This window comes from Sceloporus occidentalis, unplaced genomic scaffold, assembly GCF_023333645.1.
Source record: "Sceloporus occidentalis isolate IW3139 unplaced genomic scaffold, rSceOcc1.0.p SCAF_1, whole genome shotgun sequence".
Taxonomy (NCBI): domain Eukaryota; kingdom Metazoa; phylum Chordata; class Lepidosauria; order Squamata; family Phrynosomatidae; genus Sceloporus; species Sceloporus occidentalis.
Genome location: NW_028316981.1, coordinates 146,836,473 through 146,862,226, shown reverse-complemented (window position 1 = coordinate 146,862,226; position 25,754 = coordinate 146,836,473). Strand labels below are relative to the sequence as shown.

Sequence of the window (25,754 nt, the reverse complement as noted above, 5' to 3'; positions counted from 1 at the left end):
CCAGTAATCAATGGGGGGGCTCTTCCCACTCTATGATTCTATGAAAAGCTGACAAAAGGTGAATGAGTAGGAGACAGCTCAGGGAGCAACTGCTCTTACTAATAAATGTACAATAACAAAGCAAACAAAATACCTTTCGTTTAATGCCTGCCCCAAGTTTCTTTGTTCTTTTCTGTAGATGTTCCTTAAAGTCAAGTGCACTGGAAATGCTGTAGAGAATCAAATTTGAATTTTGTAGGCTTGAAAAGGAATGTATTAAGCTAGCAACGAGTCACTAGAACACACCTTTAAAATCTCAATATTTACTCATTATATTTTCCTCAATATGCTAATTACATTAATATAATTTAACTGTATATGAGATATAGAATAGTAGATTGTGAAAACTGTCCAATATGAAGAAAGGGAAGATGTGGCACATTTAGCAGCTATTGGAAAATCCCTTTTCCCTTGTCTACCTTATGAACCTATGTCTTCCTTTAAGACATAGTAGCTTGTACTTCTATTATTCTTCCAGATTACTATAGCATCCATTAAAATTGTTTCTAACTGAAGAATTTTTCAGAATTAGTATTCTCTTCTGTACTGTATTACAACTTGAATTAAAGAAAGGATGAACCCTTTTGGTGGCTGATGGCTGAAGGATGATTTATCTGTCAAATGTGGTAAAAACTGATGGCCTACATAAAACATAGACAAAAACAAAAGAAGGAAGAAGAGCCTAAAATAATGTTGAGAAACATTAAAAATGAGAAAAACCTATCACAATATGTGACATATTTAATGCAAGTAAAAGTAGCATTTTTTTCAGGAACAAATGTTCCTCCACAATTTTTCCTACCTCCTTTAGTTACAGATATTTTATGGAACACCCCAACAATGGAAATACGGCATTTTATAATACATTTTCCACTTCTAAATATATGCTGGGGCACTAACTGGTTTTTTTAAAAAAAATATTCATTTTTGAGACAGTCAAATGCACATGTCTCTTTTAAATAATGATTGCACAGCCTTGAGCTCAGCTATTCTTCAAGTCCTATTCATCAAATCAAAATTGAAACAAGGAGGTATGTGTGTACAAAATGTCTGCCTGAACTAGAGATCACACTTAGTATTAGCTCTGAAAAGAGTGCAATGGGATGCACACTTATTTTTGCACTACCATAGTGATTCAACATGACCACAGCCCTGGAAATACTGAAAAAAGGGACAGACACCTGCTTCTCAAAAGGACATGTGCCAAGATTTGTAAGGGAAACTGTCACGCTTAGTAAACTCTGTTATATGTATGTATAGTAACTGAATAGATTACTGTACAAAAATACGGAATGCAAAGTTACTGTTGAACTTTATCTTATAGGAATAAGTTGAAGTTATATTTATAAAAAATATGTAACTTTTAAAGCAGGGATTTTAAGATAGACCACTGCTGTACACACACTGAACAGTTCTTCTTATAGTGATGGTGAACCTTTTAGAGGCTGAGTGCCGAAACTGCAATTCAGAACCCACTTATTTATTGCAAAGTGCCATGTCCCTCTGGCTTTCTAGTAACAAACTCTGGCAAACTCTGTGCTGGGGTGACAGGACATGTGCCCACAGAGAGGGCTCTGAGTGCAACCTCTGGCATGCATGCCATAGGTTCGCCATCACGGTTAATAAGAATACATGGGACCACTGAATAGAGGTTGCTATCCTCAAAATGGTGTGCATATTACTTAAAAATTAAAATGATATACCTTTTCAGATGTTACTGAATTATATGAGATTTGATATATAACTCTACAGTAATTCTATGAGATTTGATATATAATTCTACAGTAAGAAATTGTACAGTGCTTATACAATAAGAAAAACAAACAGAAAAAAGATAAATGAACTAGAAAATAAGCATTAAATATGAACCACTTACCATTTTATGACTTCTTTCATGTCACTTTCACTCATTCCTTTGATCGCACCATAAATTTCAAAATACTCCTGCAATGTGATATCAGGCCAAAGTGGATTTGTCTGTGGACAGTATCCCACAAACCTTTTGGAACTCTCCTCATTACTCTCACCTAAAGAATAATCTCCCATCAGCACCTGTGAATATACCAGTCCTTACTCAATATTTTTACATAATGTTTGCACTGAACATGCAGGTAAATTGTCAAAGGTGATTTATGAAAATATAAATTGCAATGACAAGAAATATTAGCTTGAGAGTTTTAATTTGCTCTCACTATGTAATTAAGCTTTCATATCACCATCTCTCTGCCTATTTAGCAAGGGCTGTTACAACATTTCAGTGCTTATTTCTTATATTAAACAGCAATCATATATTCAGGACTAGACTCTTAACGGGGCTTACTTTGGAAAATATATGCACAGGCATGCAGTCTGTTATATACTGCACATATTCTAAATCATGTTAAACCCTATCTTAACCCTCCTTTGCAAAGCTGTCCAAACCAGGATTAACATGAATCTATTCTTAACATTTAAAACTGTTTTGTTCAGTTTTACTAAAAATTGTTTTGTATTAATGCCGTTTTAAGCATTTTTTCCTGTTCAAAAAAATGCCCATTAAGCTGAAAAACACTAAAAGCTTATATGCAAAGACATTTCCACTGGTAAGACTATTATTCTGTTTATAAAGCTTTGATTGCCTATATGATGTCCATTTGGTAATTTATGATTCCCTACCAGCTTTTAAAAAATAACCCTCAAGTGTTATCCTTTAATTACAAATAGCATCTAATAAAGCATATGCCTGTTGTTGAAGTTATGTACCTTCAAGTTGTTTCTAACTTATTGTGACCCTAAGACAAACCTATCATGGATTTTCTTGGCAAGATTTGTTCAGAGGAGATTTTCTTTCCTTTATCTTATTTTACGGCTGAGAGAGTGTGACTTGCCCAAGGTTACTCAGTGGGTTTCTATGGCTGAGCAGAGATTCATACCCTGGTGTCCAGAGTTATAGTTCAATACACAAACCACTACATCACACTGGCTTTCTTCTGTACAAAAATATCAATCAATTTTTGAATGAGGTAGAAAGAGGGACACAGCCTGACCTGGGAAATCTTTTCCAATGAAAACTCCTGTAATGAATACATACAAATCTTGAAAGGAAGAGGGTCACAGAGGTGAGTTTACAGTTGAATACCTGGCCTGAGGTTGGTTCTACTTCCCCCACTAGAATATTGATCAGTGTGCTCTTCCCAGCTCCATTGGGACCTAACACTCCCAATATTTCTCCTAAAAATAATTAAAAAATGCAAAATCTGTTGATTTGCTTCACAAGATTATTCATTTTATTTTTATTTTTTAAAATGCACTAGTAACTAATTTAACACCAACCTCTTTTTACACAAAGAGAGACATGGTTAGTTGCCACTTTCTTTATTTTTCTTCCAAGAAGAAAATCTTTCTTTTCATCATATTCTTTATGTAAACTGCTGACCAAAATGGCTGGTTTCTAACAGAACAAAAGATGACATAAAACTTAATACTGAATTAGTTTGATTATATAATGCAAAAATACCTCTATGAAAGCACAAAATTCTACCAATCAGTATCAGAGAAAAATGGATTATATCTGCCCTACTCACAAAACACATATTTCCACTAAGAAGAACACACAGAGAACCTTCCCACTTACAGGGGAACCTTCCCACTCACTGAAAACTAGCCCATCTAGGGACATTTAGTGCCAGTACATTTAGAGGTTTAAAACATAAATATTAAAACAGAAAGGTAAGATTTACCTCCTCACAGCTCTGGCAGGTTGTCATCTCTTTAACTCTCAATCTCTCAGCCATAACATCCTCATCCTCATCCTCATCATGTGGCACATCTGGAAATTTCCAGGGCTTGAGTTTTACAGGACCTCTAAAGACACAGAAACAAGTTCAGTCTCTTTTCATGGGACCTTTGCAAGATCGAACAGAAATAATAGTGTTTGTTACACTAGAAAGGGCTAAGAATGGCTATATCAGTGGAGACGGGAAGAGGAAATATCCCTCCCCTGTCCCATCATCTTGTGTGCATTTCATGTCATAGAGTGCACCAATGACACAACTCTCGGATCATATACAAAAAAGGCTGTAACACTGGAAGAGATTTTAGGGCATAACCCATGGATTTCACATTGCTCCGCTAGTATCCCTAAAATTATCATCATCATAAGTGACCACTCTGCTGGCAGAACCCTAAATATTAGCATGTGGTAAAGCCATATCACTTCTCCAAACGTAAAGAGTATTCCTTTATTGCAAGAGAGTAGAGGAGTATACCCAATGGGTTGCTTGCAGAATTAAGACTGTTTTGAGGCTACTGGTCTTCTCAGCAATTCAATTATTTATATATATATATATGTAATTTTCCCCAAAATGACCCCTATAGATTGTGGGGGCCAATTTAATCATATCACCAGCCAGGCCATTTTAAACCAAGAAGATACATCCCCCTCTCTCTTTCTCGAACAGGCTTCTCTTGTGCCTAAAACAGTATAGATGGATCAAAAACATGGTGAACTATTTTGGACTAAAGGGCAAAACCAGCCTCTCCAGCCCCTAGCATTTGACCATCCCTAATTTATTTCATACCAGCATGTAGGAATGGATGATTTCAAAAGTTTAATGCTATCTGGTTGAGATTTTTACATTTACGGTAGATTCCCCCCCCCCCCCCCTCATTTTGGTACATTATAGTGAACATTTTTGTGGCACCTCAGTGTTTTGCACAGAAAGTAATGTATTTGTGTAAAATATGCAATTTTCTATGCAAAAATGTGGGATTTCACAAAGTGCTGAAATGTGAAAAATATCACATTTGGGACTTGAAAATTTTCTCAATGGTGTCAATATGTTGAGATGCTTCTTCTGACTGACAGCAAAGATATTTGCAAGTATCTTTATTTTTAATATTCCTAGCAAAGGCCCCTTGCTGCAAACATTCAAGAAGAACCAGTGCTAATGCATGCCTTACTGCAGTTCATTGCTGGCCAACTCTGCTTTCATTTCAATTAAAATTTTTAAAATGGAAATGCAATGTACTGACCTGAAAAATGGGTCTTCTCTCATTGATCTGCCTCCACATTTCACCTCAAGATAGCGCAGAAGAAAGAGCCAAATCACACATTGTAAATAAGGCTAAAATGAAGAAAGAAAAAAATATACTGTATTAAACATATTAGAACAATTTTGCTGCCTTTCTAACTGCATTTGTAAGTGATGGCAAATTGAGTGAATGCTGTAGATAAATGCTCACAATTGCTGTGTTAATCCATGGTATCATGCCAGTTATATATATTTATGATACTATATCATTGCCAGGCAATGATTTAGTGGAAATCTTTATGATAAGGATGTTGAGCTTTTAGTAATTAAAAAAAAGTTCAGTGGCAATCTGGCAGTTGGAAGTGGAAATACTGCTTCCCTAGATCATTTAGGTCTGAGATACTTGAAGGACCTGTCCTCCCATAGTAATATCTTAATAATTTATTCCCATTCTTGCAGCGTCTGTAGAGGGTAGGTTATCTGGTACTGAGGAGAGGATTATTTTTGTAGCAGTATGCTGACACTCCCACCCATGAGAGAATAAGGTGGCTCCTTCATTACAGTCAGTCCTCCATATCCACGGATTTTTTATCCACGAATTTAAGCATACATGGCTTGAAAATATTCCAAAAATATAAACATTCCAAAAAACAAACCTTGCAGTTGTCATTTTATACAAAAGACACCATCTTACTATGTCATTGTATTTGATGAGACTTGAGTATCCACAGATTTTGTTATTCACAGAGGGTCCTGGAACCAAACCCCAGTTGATACCAAGGGCCCACTGTACCATGTTTTAGACAGGTACTGAATACCTATTTGTTCTATCTATGCCTTAATACTGCTTGATGCTATTTTACTATTAACTAATTAGTTATGGCTGAGATCTGAGATCTCCTGTCCAACTGCCTCTCAAACCCAGGCTCCCAACCCAGCCTCCCAACACAGCTAATTCTGCCTGCAGAGAGAGCAATAGAGAAATGTCCAGCTATTGTTGTACAGCTGGATGCTCAGCAATGACATCATCCTCAAGGGCTGCAGGAGGATCACTGAAGGTCCCAGAGGATGCCTATCACTGTACATCCAGCTTTAGAAAAATAGCTGGATATTTCTTTGGTGTTCTCCAGTGCTCCACTGGCTAGGAAATGATTGGGTTGAGGGGTGGGATGCAGCAGAGAAAATGTGTTTTTTTTTGGGGGGGGGGGGGATGGGGTTTTAGTGTTGTGTGTTTGGTACAGAATTTTGACCTCTGCAACAGTCAAAAAGTGAATTGTGATGGTGTAAACTGAACTTGTAACATTGTAAATCACTAACACCACTGTAACTTAATATAATCAGTCTATGATTATATCTTCCCTTTCCTCCAATGAACTCAAGGCAGCATATATGATTCTCCTTCTCTTCACTTTATCCTATTAAAAACTTGGTTAGATAGATCAAGCTGAGAGAAGGTGTTTCACCAAAGATTATCCCCTGAAACTTGTGGCTCTCTGGTGACTTAAAATGAATTATCTCACATTTTAGTCCAATAATCCAACCATTACACCGCAATGGATCTTTTCATGCCATGGTTAGCATATGCTCTCTTTCTGAGGAAAAAAAAAATTCCACACCATTTTTGTTACACAAGTGTGCATAACCAATCTTTAAAAAAGATTTATGCGGATTTATATGAGCAATAACATTTTGAAATTACTTTCAGACAATTTCCTGAAACTTAAAAGAAAAACGTTGTGCTTACCGCTACTACTGACACCAACAATCTTTCTGAATTTCTTTCCATCTTATGATCAAGCTTCCGGGCTATCTAACAAAATAGTAAAGATTAATTTCTACACATTTTTCTCATGTCTTTCACTGCAGATTATGAGACTGGAATTGGAAAAAAATGTACCAACAATGTTTTTTCACAAATAGTTTGATGAAGTTTTCTTCCAAAATATAACAGTCAAACTGAATATAAGTAATTAAGGGGCAAAGGAGTCGGGGTACCCACCTCGATCACCCTGAGACTGCAGCAACCAGATGGTACGGTCCCAAGAGCGCCTGGGCCACGAAAAGGAATGGTAAGAAACCACTCTTTTTGCGGCTGCTTTTGGGACACGTTTGGCAGCCTCGGTGCAGCCTTGGCACTGACTGAGCGATCTGGGGGCATGTGTCATGTATACATCCTGACCTCGGATTGGCCTGATGGTGGCCCTTTTGGGCCATCTGTTTGAAGCCTTTATTGTTTTATCTGGGATTATTTATAAGTGATTTCAAACACCAACCCTGACATACATTTCAACTGGCCAACTGACAAGCTGAGACAATCTTGTCTAAGCCCCCATCAACATCTGTATTGGAATTTAGAAGCATGATGCATTTCAGTGTGATGTTTCTTTACTACTATTTTCTGAGGGCATCCATTGCCAACTTACTACACTGAGTTACATGGACCCATGGTTTGATACAAAGCAGCTTTCTATGTTTCTGTGCCTTGTTTCCTATTTTGAGAACAAATATATTAATTTTTAGTTCTCTATCCAACAGTTTTTTCATAGGGCTACTTTCATTTGGGACTGTTTTTTCTATGTACTCCCTGTCATCCATTTCAATTACACAGATTTTCTTACTCTTAACACCTTTCTCCATGTGAACTAATACATTTGAGAAAAAACATTCAGACTTTAACAATACTGCTACTCTCAGGATAGGAGGGAGAATACTGAAGGATTTTTTCATTGAAAAAATCATGTATGTATACTCATGATGGGTTACATAGTAGACAGAGAGGGGGAGGGTGACTCTAAATGGCCTATTCCTTGAAAGCCTGCCTAGGGGAGGGAGTTCCTTAGAGCCAAGGTAAACTGGAAGAAGTGGCTTGGACAACTGCCTTTCCCATAGTGACTGTCCAAGTAATCCTATCCAGAGCATCACTGCTTGAAGACCATCCACCCCAATCTGAAGAATAAGGGGCTCAGAGCCAGCTGCCTATTTCTTCTGTTGCTGCCACCACAAAATGTTTCTCCTTTTCTTTGTGGCTGGTGCTACTGGTGGCTTTTGGTTTATGGCACAGCCACCAGTTTCATTACCTTCGAGATAATTATGCCACCAGAGCAATATGATCTAATATCTTTTATTTCCTTCACCCATCCCCATAGCAAAGGTTGCTTACAAAATTCATCAAGTTTACAATTATGTAAAAACCTACCTTTATAAAAGAAATCAGACACCCAATAAGAGGATAGATTGGAACAAAGACAGAAAAACAAGTATGAAGAACAGCAGCTGCCGTATAATGCCACATAAAGAAAGCTATTTCAATGACAATTGAACAAACCAAGGCTGCCTGAAAAAAAAGAAGCAAGAAATCAAAATAAACAACTGTGATTAATTGTCTTCCAACTTTTCCCATCCCCATGGAGGAACCCTATGTGCAATATATCCCTTTCATACTGACACTGAATACATGATGACTGGGCACATGGGCAGATATCCACATATTTTTGCTAGCTCTTTTATGCATTTAGGAAAATTTGGAATGCCTGAATAGAAGTTATGTTTGCAGAAAAGAGCCAATCCAAACTGCAGAGAAAAATGTAATGGAGAAAATATTTCTTCATAGAAATATTACTAAAATAATGTAATTGATATTTTAACTTACCACTGAAAAAACGAATGACCAAAATTCTTTGGTGTTCTGTATAGCATTAAAGGTGAAAGAGACAACATAATTGAACAGAACTACTGATGGTACATAGCCAATAAGGCAAAAAACCTGCAGAAAAAACAATGACATTTCTTACTGTTTATGCAGGTATGGAAATTTTCTTCCTACTGAGATATTACAAGCATTTTCAAAAAAATTTGGTACTTTTATACTTTTCTGAGGAAAAAAGATATTTTGCACGTAATGAAAGTTATGGACAACATAGAAATGGACAAGCTAACCGAACAAATAAAAGGCACATTATCTGATGCATCTAACATAGATTGGGGAAATTTATTGAAATTCTGCAAAAATAGATGGCAGTAAGAACAAAACTTGTACATTTTGTTATTACTTTAAAAATACATTTATATTATTTTGAACATAGTAATTTTGAGAGCAGTTCAAAACAACTAGAAAGAAGAATAAGAACCCGAAGTAAGGAAAAACAAATGGACATAATTTAGGAATTGTTTAAATGAGAGATTTGACATTTCGATTTCTCCACTGAAATAAGAAACAAATGGAAGTCAATGTTTGAATAAAATATAATGATAAAAGAACTGCTTAGAACAGTTAAGTAAGGTATGCAGTGGGCCCTTTTTATATGCTGGGGTTTGGTTCCAGGATTGCCCATGGACAACAAAATATGTGGATGCTCAAGTCCCATTAAATATAATGACATAGCAAAATGGTGTCCCTTATAAAAATGGAAAATCAAGGTTTGATATTTGAAATTTATACTTTTTTTTAACATTTTCAAATCGTGTATGCTTGAATCCTTGTATAAAAAATCCGTGTATAAGAAGGGCTGACTGTACTAGATTACAAGATAAATAAACCATAATTTTGAGAATTTTTGTTAAATTTGGATAATTTTGAACTTTTTGGAATATAAAAATGCAATTTTAATTAATAAACTTTTTAAAAAAAGATCTTCTTTTACAAATCTAAAAGATGTTTTGTTGTAAAAAAAATACATTGCTTCCTGTGCAAAAATGAGTGTTTTTCACAAAGATGGGAGATGGGTTGCACAAATTATCTCTTTCTTTCTTTGGCAGAAATGCAAAGACAAAAACTCTTTTGGCAATAGACCATTTCCTTGAAGCTGAAACATCTCTTTCTGAGGATAAAAACATTTTTAAGTATTCTTTACATCTCAGTTTAAAACATTCCCATGAAACTGCATGAAGAATATAGTAGTTCAGCACCTAACTGAACTAGCCCTTTCAAACAAATTCCTAGTCTTGTTTGTGGCACCCAACTGTTTTTCAGGCACAATTTGAGATATTGGACATCATCTGGCCTCAGGCCTAGCCAGAGTAAGAAGGTGGCCCTAGTGACTCAGTGGTTAATGCCTGTACTGCAGCCATTCATTTACAAACCACAAGGTTGTGAGTTCAATACCAACCAAGGGCTCCAGGTCGACTCAGCATGGCATCCTTCTGTAGGTCACTAGAATGAATACCCAGTTTGTAGGGGGAAATTGCTATTGCTAAGGCCCTCCCTCCATGCCATCTGAAATAATCCGGCCTCAGAGGGAGCGAAAGGCTGGCCCAGCTCCATCAGGCATGGCCCAGAGCAGGGGTGCCCAACTTGGAAGGAGGAAATTAAGCTTGGCTAAGTTTGTTCGGGCCGCCAACAGTTTTAGTTGAAATGTAGGACATTTAGGTGAAATGTAGGACATTACAAAAAAAAAATAGGGGCATGACCAAATAAAAGCTGGACGCAAAATGCAAATCCATACTTCTTAGCCATGTTCAAAATAGAGGACATTGTGGAATCCCTCCTCCTGGACAGGAAGGCTAAGATGGGGGACATGTCTGGGGAAAGGAGGGAAAGTCTAGTCACCCTACCAGGAGGCAAGGCGTCCCCTCCCTCCCTCCCTCCCTCCCTCCCTCCCTCCCTCCTTTCCTTCCTTTATTATTTCTTTCTTTCTTTCTTTCTTTCTTTCTTTCTTTCTTTCTTTCTTCACTCCCTCCCTTCCTCCTTTCTTTGCTTCTTTCTTTCCTCTCTCCCTCCATCCTTCCTTTGCTTCTTTCTTTCCTCTCTCCCTCTCTCTCTCCCTCCCTCCCTTCCTTCTTCCTTTCTTTGCTACTTTCTTCCCTCCCTTCCTCCTTTCCCTTCCCTCCCTCCCTCCTTTTTCTTCCTCCTTCCCTCCTTCCCTCCCTTCTTTCTTTCCTTCTCCACTTCTTCGCTTCCTTGATTCTTTCTTTCCTCCCTTCTTTCCTTCCTTCCTCCTTTCCTTCCTTCCTCCCTTCCTTCCAGAGGATGAGGAGGAGGAGAAGGATGGGGGAAAGAGACACCCACCCACCGTGTTGACCTCCTCCTTCTCTGCCGAGTCATTCACCTTTGAGAAGCCTGGGGGTTTTGCCAGGTGGGCTGCCTTGCCACTTGAAGGTGAATGACTCAGCAGAAGAGGAAGAAGACAACACAGTGAGTGAACATCCTTGTCTCTTTCCCCCATCCTCTTTTGTCTCTTTTCCCCATTGCTGGGTGGGCAGCCTTGTGAGGAGGAGGAGGACGGGAGAAAGAGAGGAGGATGCCCGACCATCACGTTGTCCTCCTCCTTCTCTGCTGAGTTGTTTACTTTTGAGTGGCCTTGGGGTTTCGCTAGGTGAGCAGTATTGCCACTCAAAAGCAAAACCTCTAGGCTGCTCAAAAGCGAACGACTCAGAAGAGGAGTAGGAGGACAACATGGTGGTTGGGCATCCTCCTCTCTTTCTCCCGTCCTCCCCCTCACTTACCAGAAGAAAGGCCCATGGCTCTCTGGTGATCTCTAGTTCTCTTACTGTCTGCCCTCCCAGCTGTCTCCGCTGCTTGCCTGCAAAAAGCTGCTCCCTTTGGGCCTGCCTGGCCAATGGGGTGAGAGGAGCTGTAAGCTTTCCCTGAGCAAAAGCTCCCCTGGGAAGCAGAGGCAAACTCTGGGGGAAGAGTCCATTGCTCCCATCCTCCAAAGCCCTGTGCGATCGAGAGAGGACTCTGGGAGCCAGAACATCCCCCTCCTCCTGACAATGGGGCCCTGGGCCTCCAGAAATCCTTTGGTGGGCTGCATCTGGCCCCCGGGCAGCATCTTGTGCAGCCCTGGCCTAGAGTAAAAAAAAGGCTCTCCTTCTAGTTCATCTGGGGTGGGGGGAATAGGGATTTGGGTATTTTTAATGTATACATTTTTAACTGTATTTCTTTTAATGCTGTAATCCACTTGGATTCCCTGTGATTAAGTGGAATAATAATAATAATAATAATAATAATAATAATTATTATTATTATTATTATTATTAGGTCCAGGTCTCAGAGGGAGAGAAGAACTGCTGGACTTATTTCCCTTCCCCACTGCCATTCCCTTCTCCTTTTGTCTCATGTCTTCTTAGACTGTAAGCTTGAGGGCAGGGAACTGTCTAGTTATCTGTTTGTAAGCTGCTCTGAGAGCCCTTGTGGCTGAAGAGTGGGGTATAAATATAATAAATATAGGTTTAGCCTTGGCATGCAAACACTTAAATTGTATGACTTTATATAATATTTTATAAATATTATTTATTTTGTTATTTATCAAATAAACATTCAGAAAAAAACCAAACTTTTAAAAAACATACAAGTCAAACATCCTTTCTATCTGATTTAAATATTCTGAATACCTATTTTTTTCTTCCGTAGCCTCCAATTCTGAGAAGAGATAGTTTAAAATCCAAATATATGAACAACAAAAAGGGAGGAAAATAATAGAAAATCTATTTGAAACAATAACAAGACTTACCACCGCAAGAAATTTCTCGGGAAAAAGATAAACTCCATGGTGAAATACAAATAAACTTCCTATCATAAGGAGAAGAATAAGGTAAAATAATGGAATGTCAACTAGTGCCTGTCCACACCAATAAGCAGAAGGATAAAGACCTGAGATCTTCAGCTGAGTATAGGCTTTGATCTGAAAAAATGCAAAAGCAAATATTTAAAACACATGCCAATTAAGACCACACCTAACAAACTTGACACCTCTCCCTCTCTTTAGCTGCTTAAACCAGCAATAGATTGAAAGAAGATTTCTGACTCACAACAGTTTGATAATAGTAATAACAAAATGACTCTTTCCTGTCCTAAATTGTAATGCTGAAATGTTCTAACAGGGTTTTTTTTTGTGAGCAATGACTGTGATACATACAGTGCGCCCACATCATACGCAAGCATGCTGTATGTGGCTTCCAGCATATGCTGGGAGCTGTGCCGGAAAGGCTTCTCCCACGCCCCAGAAGAAACAATGGGGTGCGTGCCCGTGGCGCATGCCCCACATCATGCCTCGTGCGCACCGTGGGAACGAGCCCCATTGTTTCTAATGGGGCTTGACTTTACACAGTTTTTCCCTTATGTGACGGGGTCCGGAACGGATCCCCTGCGTAAGGGAAGGGCCAACTATACATCAAATCTCTGGGCTGAGAACACTTTCACTTCACAAGTACATTTCTTGTACAAGCCTCAAAATGATAGACTTTAGACTCAAAAAACAAAAACCCTACAAATCAAATTCCAACACTGCCACAAGAGAAAGGTTACAATAAATGCTCCTATGTTCCAACTGAAAGACAAAAATAACTTTTTTCTTTACAACAGAGGATCCACTATGTTTCCAGATTGGCTTAGAGCCTACCAGATATGAACGGGCCCCAGATCCACTCAGAAAATTGTTTTATCAGCATTAGAAACCATAGCTGTGGTCAAAATCCCAATTTGATGGGGGGGTGGGGGTGGGGGTGAATTTCTCCATTATCTAAGGCCTACCAAACAGGTTAACTAGCTAAAACAGCATTTCTTCCCAAATAATAATTAAACATTTTATGATATAAACCTTAAAGTTTGTAAATTGACTGAGGCACTCTGGATGTTTCGATGTTTCTAACAGAACTGGAAATACATACAAGATCAGCATCTGTTTACATTCAAACAGGCACACAATCCTCAAAACAATCCTATAATTTATTTAAAATATAGACCCATAGGTTATGTAGAAAGTTTGGCATAGGATTAATTAGCTGAAAGATACCAACCAGTAATAATCTCAAAGAGATCACTTATTATTTGTTGAGATTTACAGAGAACAGTCAGTCATAATTCATATATTGCTAATAACTTGCTTCAATATTATATATGAGATGATCTAATATGAGACATGAAGGCCAAAAAAGGTGTTTTTCAACTAGTCCAAATGACAAAATTTGTACAGAGAAACCACTGTGGTGTGAGCCAATATATATGATTTGAATTTGCATTTCTTTTTAAACATTATAATTTGATATATTACCTTATGGTTTTCTGCATTCTCCATGGCAAAATATGGTGGCATCCCAGTTACAATGACTCCTAGCAACAGAGCTTCAATGTACAGTACTAATGTGGAGACGATATCTGTAATTTCCTGCAGGTTAATATATTTTAATATGAGAAAATGAAAACACCTACCATACATAACCACTAGAGATGTAAAATTTATGGAAATTTTGAAGGCATAGACCAAAATAATTTCCCCAAAAGTAGACATTTTGCGGGAAATGAAATATTAGCACCCTTTACAGATTGAAAGTCACCTTGTCACTTCAGGAGCATAAATTGCATTATGTATGACTTGGTTTGGCATAAAGGCATCATGTCCGACATATTAAAAGTATAGTTTCTAAACATAATAAAAATTGAACATACTTTTAATTTTTTTTCTTACAGATGGAACAACCAGGTCCTATACTGTAACAAAAACTTGAACCATAAAACTTATTTGGTTCTGCAATTTTAAGAGCAAACCCACAATAATAATGTAAAAAATCAGAAGAAACCATCAATATTAGTAAAACAAAGGCCTGAAGGTGATGGGCCAAAAGTGGCCCCTTTGGGGGCATGGCATTCAGGTGACCCATGCTCCTTGGATTGGGCTGAAGTTGCGCTGCGGCTACCAAAGGAAGCCCAAATCCAGCTGTAAAAGGAATACATGCTTGCTGGCGGTCTGTTGTGGACTACTGTTGCGACCGGCCTTGGGACTGTGGCATCTGGTTACTGCAGTCCTGCATTGCTCAGGGCATGCTTGTGGCTGGAGTGGCCAGAGGCTGCTCCAAGCCGCCCATCTGCTTGAGGCCATAGGAAATTAATTTATTGTCACTAGTTCTCCATAGTGTCAAGCAGATATAATTCATTCATTCATTCCCATAAATAGAAGTGAACAAAGGCAACCAAAAACAGGACTTTTAATAATATGGTACTTTACATAGTCTTACATAAAGATCATGCTCTTAGATTTTAGAAATGATTTTGGGGCAGTAAAAATGTGAACATTATGCCTTAAACATTTTATTCATCATTCTAAATGAAAATATTCATTAATCCATTTTATCAAATTATTTGGGGGGGGGGGAGGCTCCTGGGTGGAGAAGAAAACCTGACAACCATCTTAACATTCATATCTCTACTCTTAACATATGGGGACTGGAGCTGGATGCATAGAGAACCATCATGAGCTTTACAACTGTCTTTTTCTTTTCCTCCCCTATATTTTTTTTTGCCTCTAGAGTGGTAATGGATGAAAGGGGAGATTAGGTTTCTAGCAATATGGAAGGCCTCATATGAAGCCATCACTCTCTCCACATTTATTGTTCTGATTCATCTTTCCTTCATTCCTAACACTGATGCATTTAATATTGTTCATTATTTTAGAAAATTAAAAAAAGCTGGCAGATAATAATAATAATAATAATAATAGTTTTTATTTTTACCCCGCCTTTCCAATTGCATGATCAAGGCGGCTTACAAGACAAAGAATAATAAAATACAGTTAAAAGCATTACAATATAAAAGTTTAAAAACATCATTACAAGGGGTATGAACGGGAATCTATACAAATCGCAATTCACTAGGGGCAAGAAAAGGACAATATATTGCACTAGTCTGGGGTCGAAAAACAAAGAACAGGAGCAGAGAAAAAGGACTATTACCTAAAGTGAAAAAGCCAGCTGGAATAGATGCGTTTTTAATTGTTTCTTGAAAGAAACTAAAGATGCAGAGGAACGGAGCTCTGTACACAGGAATACACTCATCCCCCCATATTTGCAGTTTTATTTGCGGATTTGATTATTCATGAATTTGATTAATATGTTCTCTCTAGGAATATCTAGGTCCTCCAGTGCAACTCTATGGTCAACTTTAACTAAAAGTTGCACTGAAAGACCTAGAGATTCCCAGAGAAAATACTCTACTAGGCATTTGTTGCTCCTCTAGTGCAGTTCTATGGTCAGTATCTATCAGACATTGACCACATAGCCTCACTGGAGGACCTAGAGATTCCTAAAAAAGTGTCCTCTCAGGTAAAAACATGGTGTTTTTTTGTTATTTGCGTTTTTTCCATATTCACAGGGGTCTTGTGCCCCAACCCTAGTGAATATGGAAGGACGAGCGTACTACATGCTTGCAGTTTATGTATGCAATGCCTTTTGCTTCTGTAATGCTTTCATATAAAAGAAAAGGTGTGGTATCAGTATGCAAATAAGACATAACCTTTAAAAATGAATGAATTTCAGTGGCACGCTTAAGGCTGGTCTCGGGGGCATATGTTTGGAGTCCTATGGGCATTAGAAAAACTGTGAGAGATAGCAGCAGATGACAGTGTACTGGTGGAAGGAAAGAGACCCACCATCTGCATCCAACATGGAAATATTAAAACTGACGCTAGTAATCATATTCTCTTTTCTTTTCTTTTTCAAAAAAGCATGTTATTGTGGGGATGCGGATGGGAATCTGTTCACAGAGCAGTAAAGGACCGACAGAGATTCCATCATCTTTAGTTTACCAGAGTGCCTTGGTGGGCATTCTCAGTTTAAAATGAGTCTGTACAGAAGCATTTATGTATATGTGCAGAGAAAAAAATTCAAAAGGACATAAATGTTAAAAATGTGGCAAGCAAACACATTATTACTATTACTATTACTATTACTCTTGGGAAAACATTATCCATTATTTAATGTTAGAAAGATAGGATGGAAAGAAACCACAGAGGAATCCATACTGGAATCTGATGAGCGCACTGATTCCTAAGAAACAAACAACTGAACTATTTTTTCTCATTACTTCTATTTACAATTCCCGCCTTTGGGCTTTAAAAACACTTACTTGGAAAAAAGGGTTACTCCAGACATGGATAGTTTCAGTCACATTTAATTTGTGCAGATACAGGTTACTAATGATATTCATCATAACAGGCAAAGAATGTACCATGGTACGGTTAAAAGCAGCTGTAAAAACATAGTTCTGCAATGACAAGTATTTCATAAATTAGTTTCAGAATCAAAAATAAGAATTCTGACAGTTCTGTGAAATCATACATTCAAAATATGCAGCTCTCCTGAAAACTCAAATATCTGTAATATGTTACAAAGTGGGTTTTTAAAAGCCTGTCACAACACTGACTGTAAATAATGGTAAAACAATGTTAACACCTCTTCTTCATTATTTATTATTGGCTGTAACAGAGAACATTACTTCCCAGTGTTTCTTTGAAGCAGTGATGTCTCTTACTTGGGATGGCCTATGAAAACACTATGATTACATTACTGATATATTAGGATTTGTGTTAAATCACAATTGCACTGTTTTGTTTCTTCTCCTTTTACCAGTAAGCTTCCATTCCTCACAACAAAAAATGAATTAAGATTGTGGTTTGTTGTTAACTTTCCTGGAGTCAACTTCGGGGTGAAACAAATGGCCTGTTTGTGGCGGCTTGCAGGCATGTAATTTAGGTGACACACTCCCCCAAACCGGCAAGAAGCCGCGGTGAAGCCACCCACCCGCCAGTCCACACAGCAGGCAGCTTTGCAGCAAGGCGTTTATATGCTGCATGCCACAGGAGTGTTGCAAAGCCACAGCAACAGCAAAAAAGACAGCTTTTTGCTGGCTCAAAAAGGAGCAACTTTTTGCCGCTTCTTTTTGGGCTGGCCAAAAGCCAGATTGGGGCTGTGGTGTGTGGTTGCCACGGCCCCGATCCATCTTTCTCAGAGGCAGCTTGAAGCTGCTCCTTCAGGGCCATCTGTTTTGGCCCTTTGACCCTGTGGCTGAGACATATCAAAGACCCCCTGTCCTAAACCTCTCAGCTCAGGTCCTGCAGGCCCAGGCTCCCTGATCGGGTCCAACCATCTGGCATTTGATCTTCTTCTCTTTCTACTGCTTTCCATCCTTCCAAGCAACATTGTCTTTTGCTCATGATATGACCAAAGTACAACAGTCTCAATTTAGCCATCTTGAGTGTCAGAAAGAATTCAGGCTGGATCTGTTCTAGAACCTATTTGTTTGTTTATTTATTTATTTTGGCTGTCCATGGTATTCTCAGTATTTTTCTCCAGTACCACATTTCAAAGGAGTTGAATTTCTTCTTATTGGCTTTTTTTCACTGTCCAGGTCCCACATAAGTACATGATGATGTGGAATACAATGGCTTGGACTATCCTCATTTTAGCGTTAAGTTATGTCTTTACATTTTATGCTCTTGTCTAGTTCTTTCATAGCTGCCCTTCCCAATCCTAGTCTTTTTTGGATTTTACTTGATTGCAGTCTCCATTCAGATCAATATTTGAACCAAGGTATGTGAACTCTTTAATTATTTCAATTTTCTTGTTGTCTAGGGTGAATTCTTGTAGATCTTCCACTGTCATTATTTTTTTTTTATATTCAGCATTAATTCAACCAAGGGGAATGGTGTGTGTGTGCGTGTGCGTGCACACACGCCCATCTAGTGGAATCCCTTTAATCCAGTTTGTACTGCCCCAGGTGAAATGGTTGCCTTCTCAGAAGTAAGAATTCTTGCTTTCCATGGGAATTATATAAGCGTCTGTGTGTGCGTGCGTGCATGTGTGCATGCACGCACACACACACACACACATATGTGCAGTTGAAATCCTTTAAATCCAGTTTGTACTATGCCAGGTGAAATGGTTGGCTCATCACTATTCAATGGGAATGGTGTGTGTGTGTGTGTGTGTGTGTGTCCGTCTATGCTGTGGGAGTCCTTTAATCCAGTTTGTATTGCCTCAGCTGAAATGGCTGCTTCGCCAGCAGTAACCATGTGATAATCTCCTTAGATTACTATAATGCAGTCAATTTGATGCTTCCATTGAAGATGGTACAAATCCTCAGAACAGAATCCTACACCTGACATTTTTGCGGGGGGAGGTGGGAGCAGGTCATACAGAGTGTATCAAACCAAAATTGTTAATCTGCACCAGCAGCCTCCAGGCCTATTTCAAAGTGCTAGCTTTCCAAAGATGTGCTGCTTCTGCCTTTCACAACCCCTCTTTCTGACCATTCTACCACATGTAGAGGATTTTGGGAGGGAGGATTCTACAATGGCCACAAATACTATCTAGCAAGCAAAGAGAAAAAAATCCATGCATCCTGATGCCCCAAACAGCTCTGGTGCCTCATATCGTAGAGACTGTCTGTTGCCATATATTCCTTTTCATACTTTGCACATATGGTCATATGCTTATCACTTCATTTATACTGTACTGCTCACTGAACTCTAGTATACTGGGGCACAATTTTGCTTGGGTTAGTGATATTGCCAGCTACGTGCAGAATATCCTTTTAAGTAGGTTGAACTCTACTTTGGTGTCCTTACAGGTCAAGGCATTTTTATTTCCAAAGGTTTTTCCTGGTACAGAAAATCTTGTGGGCTACAACCCATCAAGTTGGTAATAATGTTACTCTATCATAATCGTTGACTGGGATGCTCTACCACCACACATACATAATTTACATACGCAAGATTGTTGGAGCACTTTATGTTTCCACAACACAAATATCTCTTCTTACCTTGTCTAAACTTAACACTTTCAATGCTGCACTGTGTGGAGCAAATGCCACATAACCACTGCTGTTAAATGCTGTACTCTGGGAATCAGCTGATCCATAATCACTGCCATTGACTATCTCTGTCAGTATATTCTGGTTCTTAAGAGATCTGATGATGTCATCAATATTGGCATCTAAATTAAGTTAATGAGGAAAAGATGTGTGAGAATCAGAGACTCCTTGCACTCAAATGTATTTCAGTGCACACAAAAGACATCAAAAATGCAAGAAAATGCCTTTTATCTGCTATGCCAAATGCAGCTCTATACAAATATATCCCCACTACATAAAGAGAACTGATGGTGGAGGCCTATGATAAGCAGAATCAATGTCCTGGAACACATCCGCTGAACACTGGATAATAAATATAATATACTATCAATAGTATTGTTCTATCATTTATTTCATTGTAATTATTTATTCAGAATATGTATCATGACATATGCAGCAATCATATATGATACATACATAGCACTTCTTGTTGTTGCTGTGTGCCTTGAAGTCATTTCTGACTTATGGCGACCCTAATAGGAACCTATCATGGAGTTTTCTTGGCAGGATTTTTTCAGAGGTTTGCCATTGCATTCCCCTGAGGCTGAGAGCATGTGACTCACCCAAGGTCACCCAGTGGGTTCCATGGTCAAGTGGGGAACTGAACCCTGGTCTCCAGAGTCTTATATATTAAAGTAGGGATTTTTTTATCATATATTAAAACAGGGAATTTTTTGGGATTGCAGCCTGCAGTCCCAAACTGCACGGCGCAGGAACCAGATTAAAACCGCTGCCTTTTGATCCAGTCCTTTGGACCAGAGGAGAACGTCGGCGCAGCTTCCAGCTGTTTTGGGAAGTACGTCATCTAAACGCCATGCCCCCAAAGCGGATTTCTTTTGGCCCATGTGTTTTGGGCCTGTGTGTGTAGTGCTGGTAGAGCCGCTTCTTCAAAAAGAAATCTAATTCAGATGTGAATGGATTTTAAAAACCCACCCAGATATATTTCAGTTCCAGAGAGGACTGGGTTATCTGTCATGTGATCACCATTTAAAAGCCTGGCCATTCTCAACTTGTGTACACATAAGTACTTTAAATTTATTTCTTCTGTATATTATGTGATATAAAATTGGAAATATCAAAAATTGAAATTAATAAAAGCAAAACATTGTACTTAAAATATACTTCGCTTTTAATTACTTACCAGTGGTGTTTTGAATGAGGAGACTAGTTTTGTACTTATGATGAGTTTCGTTTGGTTTAAGAAAGTATAAGTCTGGGGACAGTTTGATAGGGACCACAGCATTTTTGAAGTAATTATGTATAACAAACATAGAAATCTGCATAACAAGAAATATTGTAAATAGCAAGAACCTGAAAGAAAAGAAAAAGCGTAAGTAAAACTAATATAAATGATAGAAAAGCCTATTTAAGAAGGTCTGTCCTTTGAATCAGTGATGGAATGACCAAGCTTTGAACAATCTCTTTTTTAAAATCAATCTGTAAATTTGAGTACACAGGGTGACTTAAGTTATAACCAAAAACTTGTTATGTTTTAAGTTCTGTTGATGCTCAGGTAGCTATGGTTCTCACACTACAAATTTAACACTATTTTTTAAGAGTGCTTTAACAGCTCACAATGATGGGGAACCTTTTAAAGGCTGAGTGCCCAAACTGCAACCCAAAACCCACTTATTTATTGCAAAGTGCCATGTCTCTCTGGCTTTCTAGTAACAAACTCTGGCAAACTCTGTGCTGGGGCAATGGCACATGCACCCACAGAGAGGGCTCTGAGTGCCACCTCTTGCACGTGTGCCATAGGTTCGCCATCACTGGCTCAGAATATAAAATAAAGTACTATATGTATGCAAAAAATAAATAAAAAAATCATAGAAGCCTTTATTAATCCATGCTTTGCTCAGGTTCATAGAATTCATAGAATTACAGAATCATAGAGTTGGAAGAGGCCACAAGGGCCATCCAGTCCAACCCCCTGCCACGCAGGAAATCTCAATCAAAGCATACCCGACAGATGGCCATCCCGCCTCTGCATAAAAACCTCCAAAGGAGGAGACTCCACCATTCTCCGAGGGAGTGTGTTCCACTGTCGAACAGCTCTTACTGTCGGAAGTTCTTCCTAATGTTCAGCTAGAATCTCTTTTCCTTTTTAAAGCTCCAGTGTACCAGTATGCATTGGGACCAAGCACTGCCTTTGATTATGAAATGCACTAAACCACAATATTCAGTCATAACCAACAGAGACTTGTACTTGAACACATAGCTTTATACGACTGGAAAATTATACATAACCATATTGTAAAATCCATGCTCCTTAGTGTCCCCCACCTTATTATAATAAGTTGCTTTCCAATATTAGATAAATACAAAGGTGACATACTCACACAGCTGTCACTGACTTGATTTCACGTTTCAAGTTAAGGAAGTGAACCTTTGCCATGGTAAAGACCTGCTTTTTCCAGAGGGATTTATTGCTTAGTGTAGAAGATTTTGTCTCAGATAGCATCAGTAAGCTTTGCTCTAACTCACTGATGGATGTGGTATCCATTTCCTCTCCAGCTTGCTCTGGGCTAAACACACTGAAATCTAGGAAAGAGATAACAGGTCAGATAATTTAGAATTCATTCCTTCTGACTAGGCCATTGATCTATAAAGTTTGGTGTTATTTTTACTGCAGTTCTCAGCAACAAACTCAATGAAGTGTACCACAAAAAAATTAGGGATATAAATTCTTCTTGGTAGCACCAGAAATAAAAATCATTTGAGGAAAGGGACCATTATTAATTAAAGTGGTGCAGATACATATATCTTGAGCAACTTGGGAAGAGTCAACCTAAGAAGTGAAACAAAACAAAAATCTCTAGAAACATAAATAAACCCTTGTTGCTTGTGCTGTTTGGCACAGATTACGCAGCATAGATTTTGGGCCCTGCAACCTGGAAGGCCCCTATATGACAGACAGCAATGAAGGCAACAATACATTTCCTTTTGTAAAACAAGACAAAACAAAACACTTTTTCATAATAGGTGGGGTGTGCTATAGAGCAAAGGTTTGGAAGAATCTGTGGAAAGAGAAATGAAAATGGACATTAACATTATAGCTTTACCAGGCTTACACTTGTACATTTTATTTACTGTATGCTGAAAGACAGATTTGACATAATGTTTTAACACTGGTAAACTGAAAATCTGAGGGAACTCTAAGGTTGCTGCCAAGAGGCTACCAGCATAATCACCAAATCAAATTATCTGACACCAGAATGGAAAGCTGACTGTAAATTGCAAAAAAGGCAACTTTCTCTGCAATCTGCTGAATTTCTTCTACAAAAGTTTTGGTAAGGAGGGAGGAGGAGCAAACAGACAAAGAATAAACAGGGAGGAAAAATCAAGCTTGTGCCTTTCTTTCTTTCTTTCTTTCTTTCTTTCTTTCTTCTGCTGGACAACCTCTGAAAAAAAACTATAGAAAAGAATAATGACCGACCTACTTGTTCCCTTCCCATCCGTGTGTAAACAAGAAGTGTGGTCAGTAGGGATTCAGGAGAAAGCTACGGTTGTCCAAGGGAGAATGAGAGGTGAAGTGCCTGAGACAGTACACTTTGGTATCCTTGGGCAACCAACTCTTACTGAAATCCTCACCTGTCTTGCTACAGACATGGGCCTTACTTGATTAAGTATCCTTAGGATTGCAGTCCTAAAGATCTTCCATTGCAAGTACATCAGAAGAATGTGTTCTTTCACCAAACTTTCACCAAAATTTTCATTATGATTTTAAATGAATGTTATTATGGTCATCATATCATAAGAGGAATCATTCACAGGGGATTATGTAATTGCTTCTCACCTGCTTGGTCAATTTCAGCTTCTGCTTCCAGCTTGAGAAACACATCCTCCAAAGTTGTCATGGAAACACCATAGGAAATAACACCCAAATGGGAATGAATGTCTAGATCAGCAAACAATGCTAGAAGAAGAAACTTAAATTACTGTTTGAAGCCACAGTTATACTTTGTTGCACCCATGTCCTTGTATTTCTTTAAGGTGTTTAGTACAAAAGCAAAGCTTTGTGGATCACAGAATCATAAAGCTGGAAGAGTCCATAAAAGGGACATCAACCCCCTGCCATATAGGAATACACAATCAGGACACTTGATTTTTTTTTTTAAAGCTTTCTAGTGAGCTATGCTTCACTTCCCAAATATTTTTGTAAAAGAGGAAAACAATCATGTCCATGTAATAAGTCTTATCTATACAAATACAGTGCGCCCGCGCCATACGCGGGCGCGCCATACGCGGCCTTGAGCATACGTGCTCAAGCCGAAGGGGCGGCGCGTCCCATTCAATTGAATGGGCGCGCGCACACCGCCACACACGAGCCCCATTGTTTCCAATGGGGCTCGAGCATAGGTGGAATTCGCCTTACGCGGAGGGATCCAGAACGGATCCCCCGCGTAAGGCGAGGATGGACTGTACTAGCTTATTGTTCAGTGGCTCTTTAGAAGAACCATCTTTTTATTCCATATATTAGAACTTAATGGGATCATCATTTTCATCATCTTTACTTGCAGTTGAACCCCTCCCCCCCCCCAAAAAAAAACCAAGACACACAAATAAACCTGACATGCACACACATTTCCTATTATTATAATAGATTATGTTTACGACTTGGACATCTCTATCATAGATGGATAGTTAGCTATTATGGTTATGTTTTTATTTTAATTTTAAATCACAGTACAGACACATATTCTGTTTGCTTCTTGCTCAGTGGCATTACTATTTACAGTCCTTTAATACATAGAACTGGATGCAAAGAGTAACACCTCATTTAATTTATATCCCTTCAATGTCTTCTCAGTTTTGTCTCTCTTTGTTTCACTGCTTCCCCCTTCCACTCCCCACTTCTTGTTCATATTCAATAAAGAGATGGCTTGTACCTGAAAACTTGTCCATGTCTTTGAAAGGCAAGGCATACACAAGTTGCTCTTCATTCTGTTTCAACAAGCTGGCCTCAGGAATATGCTGTCTGATCAAAGAAGCTGTTCCTTCTGTGTTACAGTACCTGTCTATGTGCATACTGTGGGGGTGGGGGGAGGGGGCAGAAATATAAGGGTATAAACATTATTGTTGGCAAGACTGTTAAGCTTTTAAACCATGAAAATGAAATTTCCTTACAATGATGTTCTTCTGCTGTGCTCCTAGCCTACCTCAAAAAAGAAACAGGGGGAAGTGGGCAGGGCCATTACATACTCTTTTTATATATATATATATATATATATATATATACACATACATACACATACACACACACACACACACACACACACACACACAATTTTGCACATAGCACATACAGATATGTCCCTTCATTAATGACCCTCCCCAGTCTCTCTCACACACATCCAGTTCCTACATAAAATACACACTTCAACCTGAAAACGCCTGCATTATGCAGGAATTTTAGTTTTGTAAGCCTCTAGTGGGACCACTTAGAGCATTTTGAAACTCTAATTGCAGTGCATGTGTATCTGTGCCTTTTTTTAAGGAGAAGGCCAGAAACATAATAGTTGATGTTCCCAACAGGAACACTCCTGTTCCTACATCTCATTCCCTTGCGTGTGAAGTTTTTTAACCTACTTCCATTAGGTAACCTCCAGCCCATTTTTTGCCCTTGCTGCAATTAAAAGCCTCTACTGGTCAATAGAAGCTTTTAATTGTAGGAGGAGCAGAGAAGCTCCCACAGGCTGCATCCAGCCAATGGGCTGGAGATTCCTTAATTTTAGCTGATAGGAACAAGAATCATTTTAAAGCTTAATCATTATTTAGAAATATGAACTCAGGTTTGAATTTCTCAACACTACAGACTTATATATGGTCCCAATAGCCCTGTAGATGAGGATACCTCAGTCGGTAGCCAATTCCCCATTTTGACTTAAGGAAGAGAGAGGAGCCAAGACATTTCAGCATTCCCTGGGAGATCACAGCTTTCCTATCTAGAAAAAAAGAGCAGAAGGAAAGGTATATTTAATTATGCCAGTTATATGGTATGGGACGATATCATGGAGCCCTCCAGATGTCGGACTGCAACTGCCAACAATAATAACTGTGGGCTATTCTGGCTTGGTTTGCAAGAG

At 38.6% G+C, this 25,754-nt stretch overlaps 1 protein-coding gene across 1 annotated transcript in view; it reads right to left on the bottom strand.

The window, feature by feature from the left end:
* LOC149322366 (cholesterol transporter ABCA5-like) overlaps window positions 1-25,754 on the bottom strand; it is a 72,027-nt gene that overhangs the window by 14,569 nt on the left and 31,704 nt on the right. Inside the window, exons 17-34 of the mRNA XM_089540421.1 lie at window positions 25,523-25,613; window positions 24,558-24,697; window positions 23,465-23,584; window positions 22,008-22,209; window positions 20,810-20,979; window positions 19,579-19,751; window positions 16,885-17,022; window positions 14,039-14,152; window positions 12,500-12,670; window positions 8,701-8,814; window positions 8,248-8,385; window positions 6,796-6,861; window positions 5,053-5,144; window positions 3,759-3,882; window positions 3,352-3,469; window positions 3,158-3,249; window positions 1,916-2,091; window positions 134-209 (exon numbers count right to left, since the gene is read on the bottom strand). Coding sequence (XP_089396547.1) covers window positions 134-209; window positions 1,916-2,091; window positions 3,158-3,249; window positions 3,352-3,469; window positions 3,759-3,882; window positions 5,053-5,144; window positions 6,796-6,861; window positions 8,248-8,385; window positions 8,701-8,814; window positions 12,500-12,670; window positions 14,039-14,152; window positions 16,885-17,022; window positions 19,579-19,751; window positions 20,810-20,979; window positions 22,008-22,209; window positions 23,465-23,584; window positions 24,558-24,697; window positions 25,523-25,613 — 2,315 coding nt within the window. The remainder of the gene's footprint in view (window positions 1-133; window positions 210-1,915; window positions 2,092-3,157; window positions 3,250-3,351; window positions 3,470-3,758; window positions 3,883-5,052; window positions 5,145-6,795; window positions 6,862-8,247; window positions 8,386-8,700; window positions 8,815-12,499; window positions 12,671-14,038; window positions 14,153-16,884; window positions 17,023-19,578; window positions 19,752-20,809; window positions 20,980-22,007; window positions 22,210-23,464; window positions 23,585-24,557; window positions 24,698-25,522; window positions 25,614-25,754) is intronic.